The sequence below is a fragment of the Ascaphus truei genome, chromosome 19 (assembly GCF_040206685.1).
Source record: "Ascaphus truei isolate aAscTru1 chromosome 19, aAscTru1.hap1, whole genome shotgun sequence".
NCBI lineage: Eukaryota > Metazoa > Chordata > Amphibia > Anura > Ascaphidae > Ascaphus > Ascaphus truei.
The window spans coordinates 16,797,272-16,811,512 of NC_134501.1; the positions used below are offsets into that span (position 1 = coordinate 16,797,272).

The window sequence follows — 14,241 nt, forward strand, 5'->3', positions numbered from 1 at the left end:
CCCGTTTTACACACACACCCTGCAGCCCGTTTTTCACACACACCCTGCAGCCCGTTTTTCACACACACCCTGCAGCCCGTTTTTCACACACACCCTGCAGCCCGTTTTTCACACACACCCTGCAGCCCGTTTTACACACACACACACACACACACACACACACACACACACACACACACACACACACACACACACACACACACACACACACACACACACACACACACACACACACACACACACACCTTGCCCCATTGGATGGGAGCGGTCACGTGACCGCTCCTCTGCTTCCCCTCAGAGGTTTTTTTTTTTTTTTTTTTTTTTTTAAATGAGCTAGCAGCCCTTGTTTCCCGCTGCTGGCGGCCCTGATCGCGGCGCCCCTCTAGCAAAGCCGCGGCGCACAGTTTGGGAAACACTGCTGTACCTGATTCGGCAGTCTGTGGTAGCAGACGTGAAGGTTTTGATAGCTGTGAAGCGTGGCCCCAGAGCAGGTTGAGGATTAGAGGATTAGGTGTTGCAAAAGCAAAGCGTGAGGGGTGGGACTGTGGGACAGTGTGGAAGTATTAGGGCATTGGTGTTGGACGCAGGCCAATGAGAGGTGTGCGGGGGCGGGCATTGGACGCAGGCCAATGAGAGTCAGTGAGGGGTGGGACGCAGGCCAATGAGAGGTGTGCGGGGGCGGGCATTGGACGCAGGCCAATGAGAGTCAGTGAGGGGTGGGACGCAGGCCAATGAGAGGTGTGCGGGGGCGGGCATTGGACGCAGGCCAATGAGAGTCAGTGAGGGGTGGGACAGTGTGGCATTGGTGTTGGACGTAGGCCAATGAGAGGTGTGCGGGGGCGGGCATGGCCTGAGCAGGAGTGACAGGCCCAAGGTCCAATGTGATTGACCCTTGGGACGCAGACATACAGTGATTTCACAAATATATATAAGCATATATAAGCATTACTGTAGTACCATGTAAAAATGGATTTCAGGCAAAAGGTGACACTATGTGCTCATTTGCACGTAATTTCCCAGAATCCCTTGCCGCAGTGGAAGCACTCTATGCTAGGTCATAATGGTGAAAGGCAGGGTTGCAGGTCTAAGACATGTGAATGTGCTCACAAGTAATATTTTTATTTGCTCCTTCTTCAGCGTTGCGGCGTCAGATGACGGAACAACGTCACGTTGCCAGGTGACGTCGCAGCGTCATTTTACGCCGCAATGCTGAGAGGAGGAGGAGGAGGGCGGCACGAAGGCGGCGATAGCCCGGGCAGCACCAAGGCCGCCCATGGGCGGCGGTTTTCGTAAATCCGCCACTGGCTGTGTTATTCCACGAGTTTCAAGAGAAGAGGACAATTACAATTGTACAAGTATTTAAAAGCACGCTCATTAAAATAGATGGCTTTTTTTTAAGTAAATACCAATAGTAAGATATTTAAAGAACTGCCTGCTTTAAATAATTACACTTTGTGATGGAAGCGAGAGTGTCCAGGAAAGGACGGGGTTCAGTAACCTGCTGTCGTTATAGTATGTATCGTCTTTCATGGAAAGGAAACTCCTGTGTGCTTTGCATTGATATTTTTGAACTAGGAGACAGGACAACATCACTTAGTTTCCTGCATTACATTTCTAACGGCTGAATTGAACGCTCTCGCTTGTGCATTATAAAATGATTGGATTCCACCTTGCAATCTTTAATTGGATTGTTTGTATTTTTAGAATAACTTCACATTCTTCTTGGTTAGATGTTGAAGTTGTTGAATGACAAATCAATAAAGGTTGTGGCGTTCAGATTTAATCAATTATTATTCCATCTCCGAGACAGATCAATGAGTGCCCTAAAGTGCAGGGAAAGCTGCGTTTGTATAAATAGTTACCAAAAACAAACATATAAATACTGCACAAACCTGATTTACAAACAATTTGGGCCTCTACGTTTACTTTGTATAATTACAGCATTATTTGTGACTGCCAGCTGCATTAATAGGCTAACAATGGAAGTAGTTGTTCCTTTCAGTTGAATGTATAAAGCTGGAGATTTTGTATAGATATAGAAAGAGAAGAATGTATGTGGAGTTTATATATATATATTTTTTACATGGAACCCTTATAAGCTAATGCTCGCTGTTAGCACAGCTTTTAAGCAAAGCATGGGAATCAGATGCAGGGCCAGAGAAACCACACAGACATGTTTCGACCTTAATGGTTGTACTGGCTTTGCAATTTTCAATGCTGTAGGATTTATCATCACATTTTAAGTTATGGTGTGTGTGTGTGTGTGTGTGTGTGTGTGTGTGTGTGTGTGTGTGTGTGTGTGTGTGTGTGTGTGTGTGTGTGTGTGTGTGTGTGTGTGTGTGTGTGTGTGTGTGTGTGTGTGTGTGTGTGTGTGTGTCTATATATACACACACACACACACACACACACACACACACACACACACACACACACACACACATATGTAATGTAAATGTAATGTAAGATAAGTGAAATTAATATATATACAGTATATGAGGAGTTGCGTACTCGTTTTCAGCAAAACTCTCTTTCTAAAACATGAGAAATTAATGAAAGATGTAGGAAAAGTTAAGCTACAGTATTACTCAAGAATACGTTCTTTAGGTGTAAAATAAAACCCAACAGATGTATTTAGTAACCAGTATTTCACTTGAACCCTCTGTACTTCAATTCCCAGCTATCACCGAAAAACAAACTAAGATTTGGCTGCACACTGGATCCCGCAACTTATTTACAATGCCAGAACCAATGTATACAGATCATTATGTCTCCTTATAATGGTCCTGCCTGCATCACACGCATGTTACACACGCATGTTGCACACAGAATCACTCATATTCTCTATTATGCTGCGTCCCCGCTAGCGCTGAGCGGGCGGCGCTTGCCGAGGTGACTTGCGTATATTATATATATATATAATCAAAAAAATAAAAAAATAAATAGATGATACCGTTCTGTGGCTAACGAAATGCTTTTATTTGTGCGAGCTTTCGAGATACACTGATCTCTTCTTCCGGCGATGTTACAATGAATGAAGCAAAAGGTAAACTTAAAAACAGTGTCTCTTGGAATGTTATCTGTGCTGTTCCTTCCCCCGGTGTGTATGTGTTTTATGGCTAGTGGTGTTAAATGGTTACTGAAAGCAAGTGAAGAAAGAGTGTGTATGTGTATCAGTGTGAATAAAAATGAATGGAGAGCCCACAGTATATACAGTGCTTTACACAAGGTGTGTGTGGAGTGGGACTGGATATAAATGGTGTGGGTGGGTGTGGAAATGTGAGAGTTAGTAGCACAACTAAAAGTGTGTGTGGATACTTAGTGGTCCCTATTGGTGTATAGGGATGGAAAAACAAGGAGTATTAGTATGTGTGAGAGACAGCTGTGTGTGCATACATATAGCACAGTATGTACAGACATGGCCTTTAGCGCTTATGGGACGAGAGTTCACTACTGTCAGTAATGACTCATAAAATTTCGATCTCTGTTTAGGCCACTGCTAAGTGTCCCGAACAGTTACATAAATTTGTATTCATGCAACCGTCTCACTTGCTTTCAGTAACCATTTAACACCTCTAGCCATAAAACACATCCACACCGGGGGAAGGAACAGCACAGATAACATTCCAAGAGACACTGTTTTTAAGTTTACCTTTTGCTTCATTCATTGTAACATCGCCGGAAGAAGAGATCAGTGTATCTCGAAAGCTCGCACAAATAAAAGCATTTCGTTAGCCACAGAACGGTATCATCTATTTATTTTTTTATTTTTTTGATTATTGAAGCTCGGCTAACACGGTACTGATACATATATATATATATATATATATATATATATATATATATATATATATATATATATATACACAGAAAACAAGAAGAAAAAACAGGTGCACTCCTAGTGTGATAAAGTATAAAACAGTATTTATGGGATTGTAAAATATAAAAAGCGCACTCACAAACAGAGTAAAAATAGTAGCATTTATGAGATATACTCAATCGCCTTGAAGCTGTGAAGGGAATGTATCAGCCTGTCCCGTTGGTGCCACCTCTGGTGTATCCGTTGGTTCAGCAAGGTGCACTGGAGCCACCGCAGCCAGATGATGTAATAATCAGCAACACGGTCAGAGACTCCCTCCAGATACACCTCCCACAGCTCTCACTGCTCACCAGCAGGTAACTGCAAAACCGGAAGCGACAGCAGTCCCAAGCAAAATAGCAACAGCTCCAAGGTACTCTCTCCGTTCGTGCAGTAATGTCAGCCACAAACTCGCCTCTTTGGGAAACGCCCTACGCGTTTCGTCCCTAAGGACTTCGTCAGGGGTTCCGGTTTTGCAGTTGCCTGCTGGTGAGCAGTGAGAGCTGTGGGAGGTGTATCTGGAGGGAGTCTCTGACCGTGTTGCTGATTATTACATCATCTGGCTGCGGTGGCTCCAGTGCACCTTGCTGAACCAACGGATACACCAGAGGTGGCACCAACGGGACAGGCTGATACATTCCCTTCACAGCTTCAAGGCGATTGAGTATATCTCATAAATGCTATTATTTTTACACTGTTTGTGAGTGCGCTTTTTATATTTTACAATCCCATAAATACTGTTTTATACTTTATCACACTAGGAGTGCGCCTGTTTTTTCTTCTTGTTTTCTGCAGATATCCTTGGGATTTGGTGGTCCTTATATACGGGCAGCAAAACTCCAGTGGACTAAGTAAATTTTTTGAAATTTCAACTGACATCTGGTTTTTATTTTATTTTTTATGTTTCATATTTTTTATTTTTGCTATAGATGTCAGTTGTTTTTATCACAAATTCTCCCTTTTGGGGATTCTTTGGTCAATAGCCTTGTTAACTCTATCTGATTTACACAGCTGATTTATCCTTATCAAGCTTCCTAAGGCGCTACTCCAATTTGTTTGTTTTATATATATATATATATATATATATATATATATATATATGCAAGTCTCCGCGCGTGCATATGCGCGGGCATACACACTCATCGGCGCTTAGATAAACAATTTTTTTAAACTTTCTAACGCGCTCAGCTTCCCCTGCAGCGTCCCTCCCCGACCCCCACCCATACAACGCGCTTGCAAAAATTTTAAGGACATCCGGCGCTCATGCTTGGAGAGCTCTCCAAGCATGAGCGCGCTCAGCGCCAGCAGGGACAAAACCTCAGAGGCAGAAGCTCCTAGCAGTGCCACATTGCTACTTGTGTCCTGTTTAATCTGTCAAGCTGGCCTCCAAGCAGCAAATCGTGTGAAATCGTATACAGTATGCTTTTTTTTTCTTACTATTTTTTATTATTCAACTTAATGCCATTTTGAATGCGTAGTAACACATCCTTTGCTTTCTATGGCAGGTTATAGCCCACCTCCCCAGCAGGGCAAGATCTTTGCAACATGTTCCTGTTTATGATAATTTGTTCCCAGCAGTTTGCGCTGCAAACTGTAATAGATAATGTTACCTTAGTAATATCAGGATACATTGTAGTTGCTGAAGTTACACTGACTTAAGGATTGATTGAAACGGAAAGGCAGCCATTAGTTTAAGCAGACAATCAGGATTTATACAGATTTATAACAGGAGCACCAAACGATTGCCATCTTAGGTAATAATGTAGAAGTATACATTGCTACATGCTTTACATATAAAAATAAGAAAAAGGAGAGAAAAAATGGTGGGGGGGGGGGGGGGTCGGAATGTAGTATTGCTCCTTTAACTGGGTCCAGTTCTTACCTCCTATCGGCAGAAACACTAGGACACACCCTTCCAGTTCCCTTTATATGACACAGGTTTCCTTTCCTGCTCTGCTGTTCCCACCTGCTATTCTCCTGTGTGCCGTGGAGCATGGGTAGGGCTGCAGACCGATTTCCCAGGGCCAAGGACTAGTTTTGATCGGTGCCCCCCTCCCAACGGCCTTGCAGCCCCCTCTTCTATCCCCGCCCCCTCACGCACCTCCTCACGAGCCCACACCCCCTCTATTCCCACCTCTCACACACCACTCGAGCCCTCTCCTCTCCCCAGGTATTTCTCTTTCCCCCCCCCCCCTCTGTCTCTCAGTCTCCCCGTTCTCACTCCCCACCTCCCTCTTCCACCCACTCTGTCCTATCACACTCTTCCACCCTCCACTATCACTTAATTACCCCCCTCTCCCTCAATTCCCCATCTCCCCATACAAACACACACAATCCCCCAGATACCCATATAATCCCCCCCACAATAATACCCCCCACCAAAAATACAATACACCCCTTCCCCCAAAAACAATACCCCTCTCCCAAAATACAATACCCCCCACATACCCCTAATACAATACCCTCCGACCCAAAACACAATACCCTCCGACCCAAAACACAATACCCTCTGACCCAAAACACAATCCCACACACACAGAATACAAAATACCGCCCCCCAAGCAGAATACAATACCTCCCAATAAAACAAAACACAATACCCCCCCCCCCCCATACACACAAAATACAACACACACATACCTAACTTTGGGGTGGTCTGAGGCCTCTGGTGCCCCGGCTCTCCCCAGCTGTTGCCGGGCCTCTCTACCACGCCGGGCCTCCCTCTCTCCAGACTGGGCCTCTCTCCCACCGGAAACTGGGCCTGTCCGTAAGCTGCGGTAGAGGCCCAGCCTGGCAGAGAGGTGTCCGTAGCAGCTGGGGAGAGCCAAGGACCCGGTGGCAACCAGAGGCCCAGCAGCTGGATGCAGAAGTTGGGTCTGGCCGTGCCCAACTTCCAGCGTCGACCGGGTACCCCGCAACCGCCGGACCTGGGGCACTTATCCCGGCTCCTAACCCTGTCGACGGCCCTGTGCATGGGTGTATGTTGCAGAGACAGCAAAAAATGGAAGTGGGTTCTTTAACCAACCTGTGTGATTCTGATGACACCACAACAACTCTTGAAGGGACTGAATGGCGAAGGACATCTTGAAGGAGAGAGACGAGGTAGAAATGGCCAAGGTGATTGACCTGGAAGGACATTTCTAGGTCATCTTCAGTCAGTTGCCAGGGACCCCCGAGGAAAGCAGCATTGCAAATTAGCATATGCAGAGACCTGTGAATAAAAAGAGAACAACCCGTACATAAGCAGAGAACACAAGACATTTCAAAACACTTCTAGTACATGTTACCTTCAAAGTTAAAGCTCCGACACCTCAAGGATCTCTAGCAGAAAGAAAAAAAAGCACCAATTTTGCATTCATGTGAATAGTTTTATTATTCTAACCAAATATAAAGAACCGTTTAAATTCTGATTACAAAAATACTAAGGGGCCTATTCTAGTAGTTTTGAATTTGTCAGTGCCAAACGTTTTGGCATGTTCAGAAGTCGCGATATGAAATTCTCTATCGCAAATCGCATTTTCTAAACCGCGTCTATAAAAAGTGACAGAACGCCCGATTGAGTATCTCCAGTTGTATATATGTCCCCTCAAACAAATTAGGGAGAGATGCCTGTGCTGAAAAAGGAACACACCTCAGGTACCCTGGATGGGAGGATTGTGGGTTCTAATACTGTTGGCTCTGATACTGGTACCCCGATCATCACAAGGGCCTTTAGACTGATTGGTCTTAAGGATATATTTTAGGAAGATTGAGCCACCTGTGCTGAAGTAGACTGCATGAACCACCTGTGCTGAAGCAGACACTGATTGTGCCACCTGTTTAGAAGTAGAGACTGATTGAGCCACCTGTGCTGGAGCCAGGATACCCTTAAAACCTGACTTGTGTGTGGCCCTTGAGGATTAGAGTTGCCCGTCCCATCTCTAATGTATTGAGATTGTATTGTGCGCCATCTTGGCTTTGCCTGTACCAGCATGGAAGAGTGATAAGAGGATTAGTTAGAAACCACCACGCGGAGTTATTGAATGAACACATGATCAAGATAAGTATCCCTTTCTGCCTCTCTTGATATTATTTTCTAATGTCATTTAAAGCCCGGGTCTGAGTTTGTCTAAAGAGTCAAATGTATAAAAAAAAAATGAAAGAAAAATCCCTGTTCGTTATGCATAAAGTACATTACATTAAATCCTCGCTGTGGTACAGCCAGCCGCTTTCTAGCTGTCTGGATACACAGGTCCTTGAGTGAACAGCACAATACTGGGAATGATTTAACCTTATTGTCATAAAAAGGAGACTACAGAGATGTGAGCTGATCTTGGGCACTTGTCAAGTGACCCTTGAGCCTCTTCCCATAGAAGTCTACAGAAATTAAATAGAACGACCTGCATTTTATCCCCCAGTTCCCTCAAGCAGCTGTTGTCACAGTCCTCCCCCCCCCCTCCGCCTGCCTTGCCTTCTTTGTGCTTCTCTTATCAAAAGGAAACTGAAAGGTTCACTACCTGCATGCTGAAGTTAGGTCCCCTGGTAAAGCAAACAAGTCAGGACATCATTCTTCAAACGCTATCTGCCCATGCTCTCCTAAAGTGACCCTTTCACGACCCTATCAGAAATCTCACCTGAATTATTTCAAGAGCGAAGCCTTCAGCCTGACCCACAATGCACAGGGGACAAGGACGGACTTTAAATTTGCTGTTGATGAAACGGTGTCTCCAGCACAGAACAGTTTAGCACACTGCTGAATTTCAGAGGGGTTTTTGTAAATGTATTTAATACGACTTCTACGTACAACATTTTCGGTTATGTATAATTCAATATACTGTATTCCTTTCATTATTTTGATAGCTTGGTCTATAAAACACCATGGATATTTTAGACAATGTTGTACCAACTACGAAAAAAAATAAAAATAATAATATTTTGCCCCTATAGCTATTGTAGGTAAGGATCTCTATGCAATTAAACAGGAATACTGTAAATTGACCAGCAGGTCAAAATCTTGTTCCCAAGTTACTCTCTGAACGATTATTATGAAAGCAATGCTTCAATGAAACTACATTTCAGAAAATAATCTTCACCAGAGGGAAATGCACACACGTTTTATAGAGACCCCTATGTAGTTTGTATTGACAGCGTTGCATACGGGAACTTACCTTTTCACTGCAAGGGTAATTGCCACCTGCGTGGCCAATCATATTTTCTAAACTTTTTTTTATACAAATATATGATTCCTGTGAAAGACTTTCTATACCCCTATAAAAACTATATATATTTTTTTTTTCCGTACAAGTCGAGCTTTTTATGTCTATTTCGAATGGCGTGCATATCATGTGACGAAGATATGTCATAAATGTGAATATAGTAAACAATCTACTTATTGTATTTATATTGTCCCGTATTTATCTAACAAACGGCATCCTTCCATTTAAATGAATACTAGATTTTAATGTCTTGGTTTTTGGAGTACACGAATACTAGATACAGTATATATAGGTGAACATGCATTTCTGGCCAGCAGATTTTTTCAGGGCTTGTAGACGCTACCATTGACTAGGTAAAAAACATAAAAATACCCCCCAAATAATTATATATTTTCTGAAGTACATACCCCAAGGAGTAAGACATGGTTAACATGTCTTTTTTTTTTTATACCACAAACATTTCTGTCTAGGAATATTTTTTCAAAACAAAATCAAATATATGAGAAAATGTCAACAACTACAAAATTTGCACCAACATATATCATACAAGCTTCGTGGTATTCATGGAAAAGAATATTAAATATCCCGGGTCCCTTAAGAACACAGGTAACTAGATATAGGTTTACATATGGTTTTGAGAAAAGAGAGTCCCCAAATTAGTCAGACTAAGTCAGGATATTTCTGACTGAACGTTTCAAGGTTGAATTCAAAGTGTGAACGCCATTATTGGCGAGGCAAAACTAGTCTCTAGCATAAAATTGAAAAGGTATCTTTTCTGGAAATACCTGCCTCAAGGAATTTAGACTTGGGTAACACGTTTCCAAAAGTTCTAGGCGTGAATACTTCTTGAAAACAATGGACTTTATATAGGGAAAAGGGGGCGATAGACAAGCACTTTGATATAGAACAATGTATGGGGTTGCAGGGTGCACGCAACACAAGGGGACCCTTATTCCCCTTTAAAGTACTCACATTGCAAATAGCTGTGTGATGCTCCAAACTCCAGACAAATCAATTCGCAGTCTTTAAGCATTATAAAATAAAATGCATAAGTGTGATATCCTCCATGAACAAAATAATATACCCCACTTTTCCACTGGAATAGTATATATATGACTCGACAATTATGCCGAATAGCTGGCCAGGATTCCACTTGCACTGTGGTGAGAATCCACACCCCTGGTGTCCAGTCAAAGTAACATCGGAGTGGATATAAGTAGTGCTTTGTTTTCTATCTTCCTCACCTAAAGTACTAACACACCTATGTAAGTACCAGCACTCTCTGTATAATAGCTAAATGATCTATTGAATACAGATGTCATGAAGGTAAATGAATTTAATGACTAACAGCAAACCGGAATTATAGCAAATGTGTAAGCAAAAAACAAAGGGTCACAATGGAAATGTCTCAAAGTGAGGGGTGGAGGGGAAAGAAGGAGAAGGGGAAAAAATACATGAAACATATGGAAAAACACACAAAATGGAGAAAAGAAAGTATGCTAGGGGGGTGACGTTTCGAGGGACTACCTCTTAATCTAGCCCATTCCCCCTGGTCCCAAAGGGTCCTAGAGGTACTTCCCTAAGGCTTCCCTCCCCAATAAATGGTCTAACCAAGCACAACAGAAAACTGCTATCAGTCATATATTGTAAGCATTGTAAGCAGACAGAGTTCGCATGAAGGCACCAGGGATCCAAAACAGTCAATTGAAAAAAGGCAATCAAATGCTCTGTCCTCTGCTCCTCGTGTTCTGTGGAGTGGACTTTAAATGGTTCCCTTAAATTTACATGAACTTCATACTTTGCAACAACCTTGCTCACACTAGCTCAGTGAAATTATGAATTGGAATACTACATGTTATCGCCCAGGGTACACTGATATCAAATATATATTGGTTTACATATTGTTTTTGTAAATCACAGAGTAACGATGGAGAAACTACCTCCTTCAGCACATAGCTTTGTGCAAAGGGAAGGGGCACTCCTTGTGATCCCCAAAAATACGGGTTTACTAAAGCAACGCCAAAAATAAAACTGGGTGAATGATTGCTTGTTGATTTTGATGGTTTCCCTAATAGTACCATCCATGTGATCTTCATAGGGGAGGAGATTGGTGGCTGCACCCCGTTTGGGGCAGTGGGGAGGGGTTCACTCCATGTCACTGTGACAGTAGAGGTATATGAGACTGCTTCTAATAAAGGTCAAGCCCGCCATTACCCCTACTTGTCAATAATACATTTGTATTATGTTAGATATCTATGTATTATGTAGCATGGTTCCAGCACTTCAGGGACATGGGTTAATGTTGTGTTCAGCTGGAATGTTGCAAAGTGTTATGTGAACTTCCCATGTATCTATTTGTATTCAATCAGTGGCTGTGTCATAATCAAGACACCTGGCCTCCACTCTCTATTTTTGTAACTATGTGTTGTGGGGTATATAAAGGATGGGGAGGGAGGCCCCTAGTTAGTGCTATGTCTGAGTGAAGAGGTTGCTGAACTAAATCTGAAGCTTTTGCTGTGTTGCTGTGCCAGTTCCAGGTATAAGGTGCAAGTCCAGTTCCTGTTGGATACTGTGGGAGAAGAACAGTGTAAATCTCACATAGGTCAATGCACCTAGACCTGCAGGTGTTCCCCAGTTGGGAGTGTCTGTTTTATGTCTGAACTGTTGTGGATATTATTTTCCAATAAATTCACTTTTATTAACTCTGTTGTTCTCTCTGGTGAGTTGATCACTGGTCTCCCCTGACAGTTACCCCTCATAATAATCATGACAATAGCATTACTGAAATAACAGCTGAAACCAAAAGGAGGCAGATCTGAGTCACAAATGTTCAAAACAAGCCTACGGGCGGCATGTCTCGGGGTGGCAAAAAGAAAAAAGTGAGTAGATGCTCCTCAAAAAACATTCTCAGGAGCTGAATCACATTGATTTCAGCTCCAGGGACCACCTGCTCCCAGGGATACTTACCTCCGTAAGTGATGCGAGTAGCAGCTCCGCTGGTTTAAATGTCCTGGTCACGCGAACTAGTAGGAAGCCGCAAGGGATGACATCACAGCTTTTTTTTGGCCCGCGTGACACAGGAGGTTTAAATCCGGAGCTGCTCCAGCTTCTCCTACAGTATATCAGGAAGCAGCGGGTCACCAGAGCTGAAGAGTATCCAAGAAAAACTGTTTGGTATTTCCTACCCAAGAGTCACAAAAACAAGGACCGCCCTCTGGGCAGACCTACGGTGTCAGAGGTAGGTCACTTACGGAACCGTTATTTAAAATATTTGGGTTCCCAACGAAGGGTGATGGTGTATAGATTACAATGGCAGAAGAGCTAATCATTCACGCATACTGATGTACAGTATGTGCCCAGTAAAGTAATCAGACACAGGGATGGCCTAGGGGCTACAAGATATTTCTTGGATAAAATGGAACAGGGTGTAGATCGTACTACATTTTTGGTTGACTGTCTAGAATATGTTCTTACACATAATTCCTTTATTTTTGATTATGCATGGTGTCACCAAAAGTGCCTTACAGCAATAGGGACCACGGTGGTCCCTACCTATGCCAACATCTTCCTGTGAGAATGGGAGGAGAAATAATATTATATATATATATCATTTCTCCTCCCATTATATATAATAAGCCTGTTCTTATTGCTGGCATCTACCGCCCCCCTACAATCCCTGACTGATATCACCCAGTTTCTTGGCTCCATTTCCTCTCTGAATGGGAAGAGTGAGCTGCTAGTTCTTGGGGATTTCAACTACAATTGTCTCGACCTAAAAACAAAAAAATCCAGATACAACTCAAGTCACTTAACCTAACGCAACTCATTTCCCAACCCACACAGGCAACCCTGAAATCTTCCAGCCATTACTTGCTCGACTGGATTCTCTCCTCTAGTCCCATCAGAATCCAATCCTCTGGAATCCTACCGTGACATTTTCAGTGACCAGGCAATAGTGTACTGTAAAAGACAGGGGTGCCTAATGCTATATCCAATTGACAAAACATATATGGTAATAAGTATAAAGTTTAAATACTTCAAAAATAATAATAATTACTTGGTTATTTAGTTAAACCCTTTGGCCACAGCGTTATAAGCCTGCATACCAAGTCAAGGTAAACCAAAATGAATGCAGGTCTCACACTACACTGTGAACCCTTCCTTTACCTCTGTATGAGGGGAAGTAACCACAGTGAGTCCTGTCCATTCAGCAAAATGCTAGAACCTCCCAAGTTAAAAAGGTGTGAGCTCTTGGGGGAGGTGCCACCTACCTCCATACAACTATTACCAGTCAGAAATTGATTAACACACACATTCCCAGCTAGCTCAAACTCCTACACCCACCACATCATGAATATATATTTATGTCAAAAAAGAGTGCTGCTGAGCGTGGCAAATGTATATAACAAAAGACAGGGGTGCCCAATGCTACATCCAATTGACAAGGCATGCAAAAGCACATTGTAAAAAATGTGTTTGTGGGTAAAATAAAGGTCAGAGCAAGGTTTAAAGATGACACATTGATCAAGGGGGTTTGTCGCGTTTTAAATCTTAAGACAATCAACACAGTATGTCATTTACATCGGTTTACGGAGGGGACTATCCCACTTTTGAATTTAAGAATACAGATAGACCAGACAGGATCACTGATGACTGAAACATTTGGAAAATATGTAGCCACAAATACAGTCTTGCGCTATAATAGCTTTCATCTGATGTGGGATGGAATACCTTTTGGCCAATTTGTTCGTCAACAATGCAATTGCTCAGATGTTTGCACGTTCCAGGAGAAAGCAAGACAACATAGGTCCATTCACAGTGGGTATGATGCCAAATTATTGTAAAAACTATTCACCATTTGGAGACGATATTAAGCCAATAATTTATAACAATTGGTGCATCTTGCAGAATTACCTATTTCGCTCTACTATTTGTGACAAACAACCTAGAATCATCTTTAGACGGTGTCCAAATATTGGCCAATGGGTAACCAGTGGGTTCGAAAGCAAACAAAGGTCTGTGACATCCTCACAAGGGTGAAGAAATTGAAATGGTAGTGGGCCCGGACATATCACAAGAAGCCGGACAAAGATGGTACTCGACGGGATTCCAAGGAAAATGAAAAGACCAGGATGACCACCAGAAGTAAGATGGGAGGATGAAACCACAAACGCAGTACCTGGAAGATCA

General features: G+C 42.8%; 1 protein-coding gene across 6 annotated transcripts in view; it reads right to left on the reverse strand.

Annotated features, from left to right (window-relative positions):
• The window catches only part of WWOX (WW domain containing oxidoreductase), a 549,395-nt gene that overhangs the window by 397,654 nt on the left and 137,500 nt on the right, over positions 1-14,241 (reverse strand). For all 6 annotated transcript variants that reach the window (XM_075576745.1, XM_075576743.1, XM_075576744.1 and 3 more), the window contains one exon: positions 6,882-7,067. In XM_075576745.1, coding sequence (XP_075432860.1) covers positions 6,882-7,067 — 186 coding nt within the window. The remainder of the gene's footprint in view (positions 1-6,881; positions 7,068-14,241) is intronic.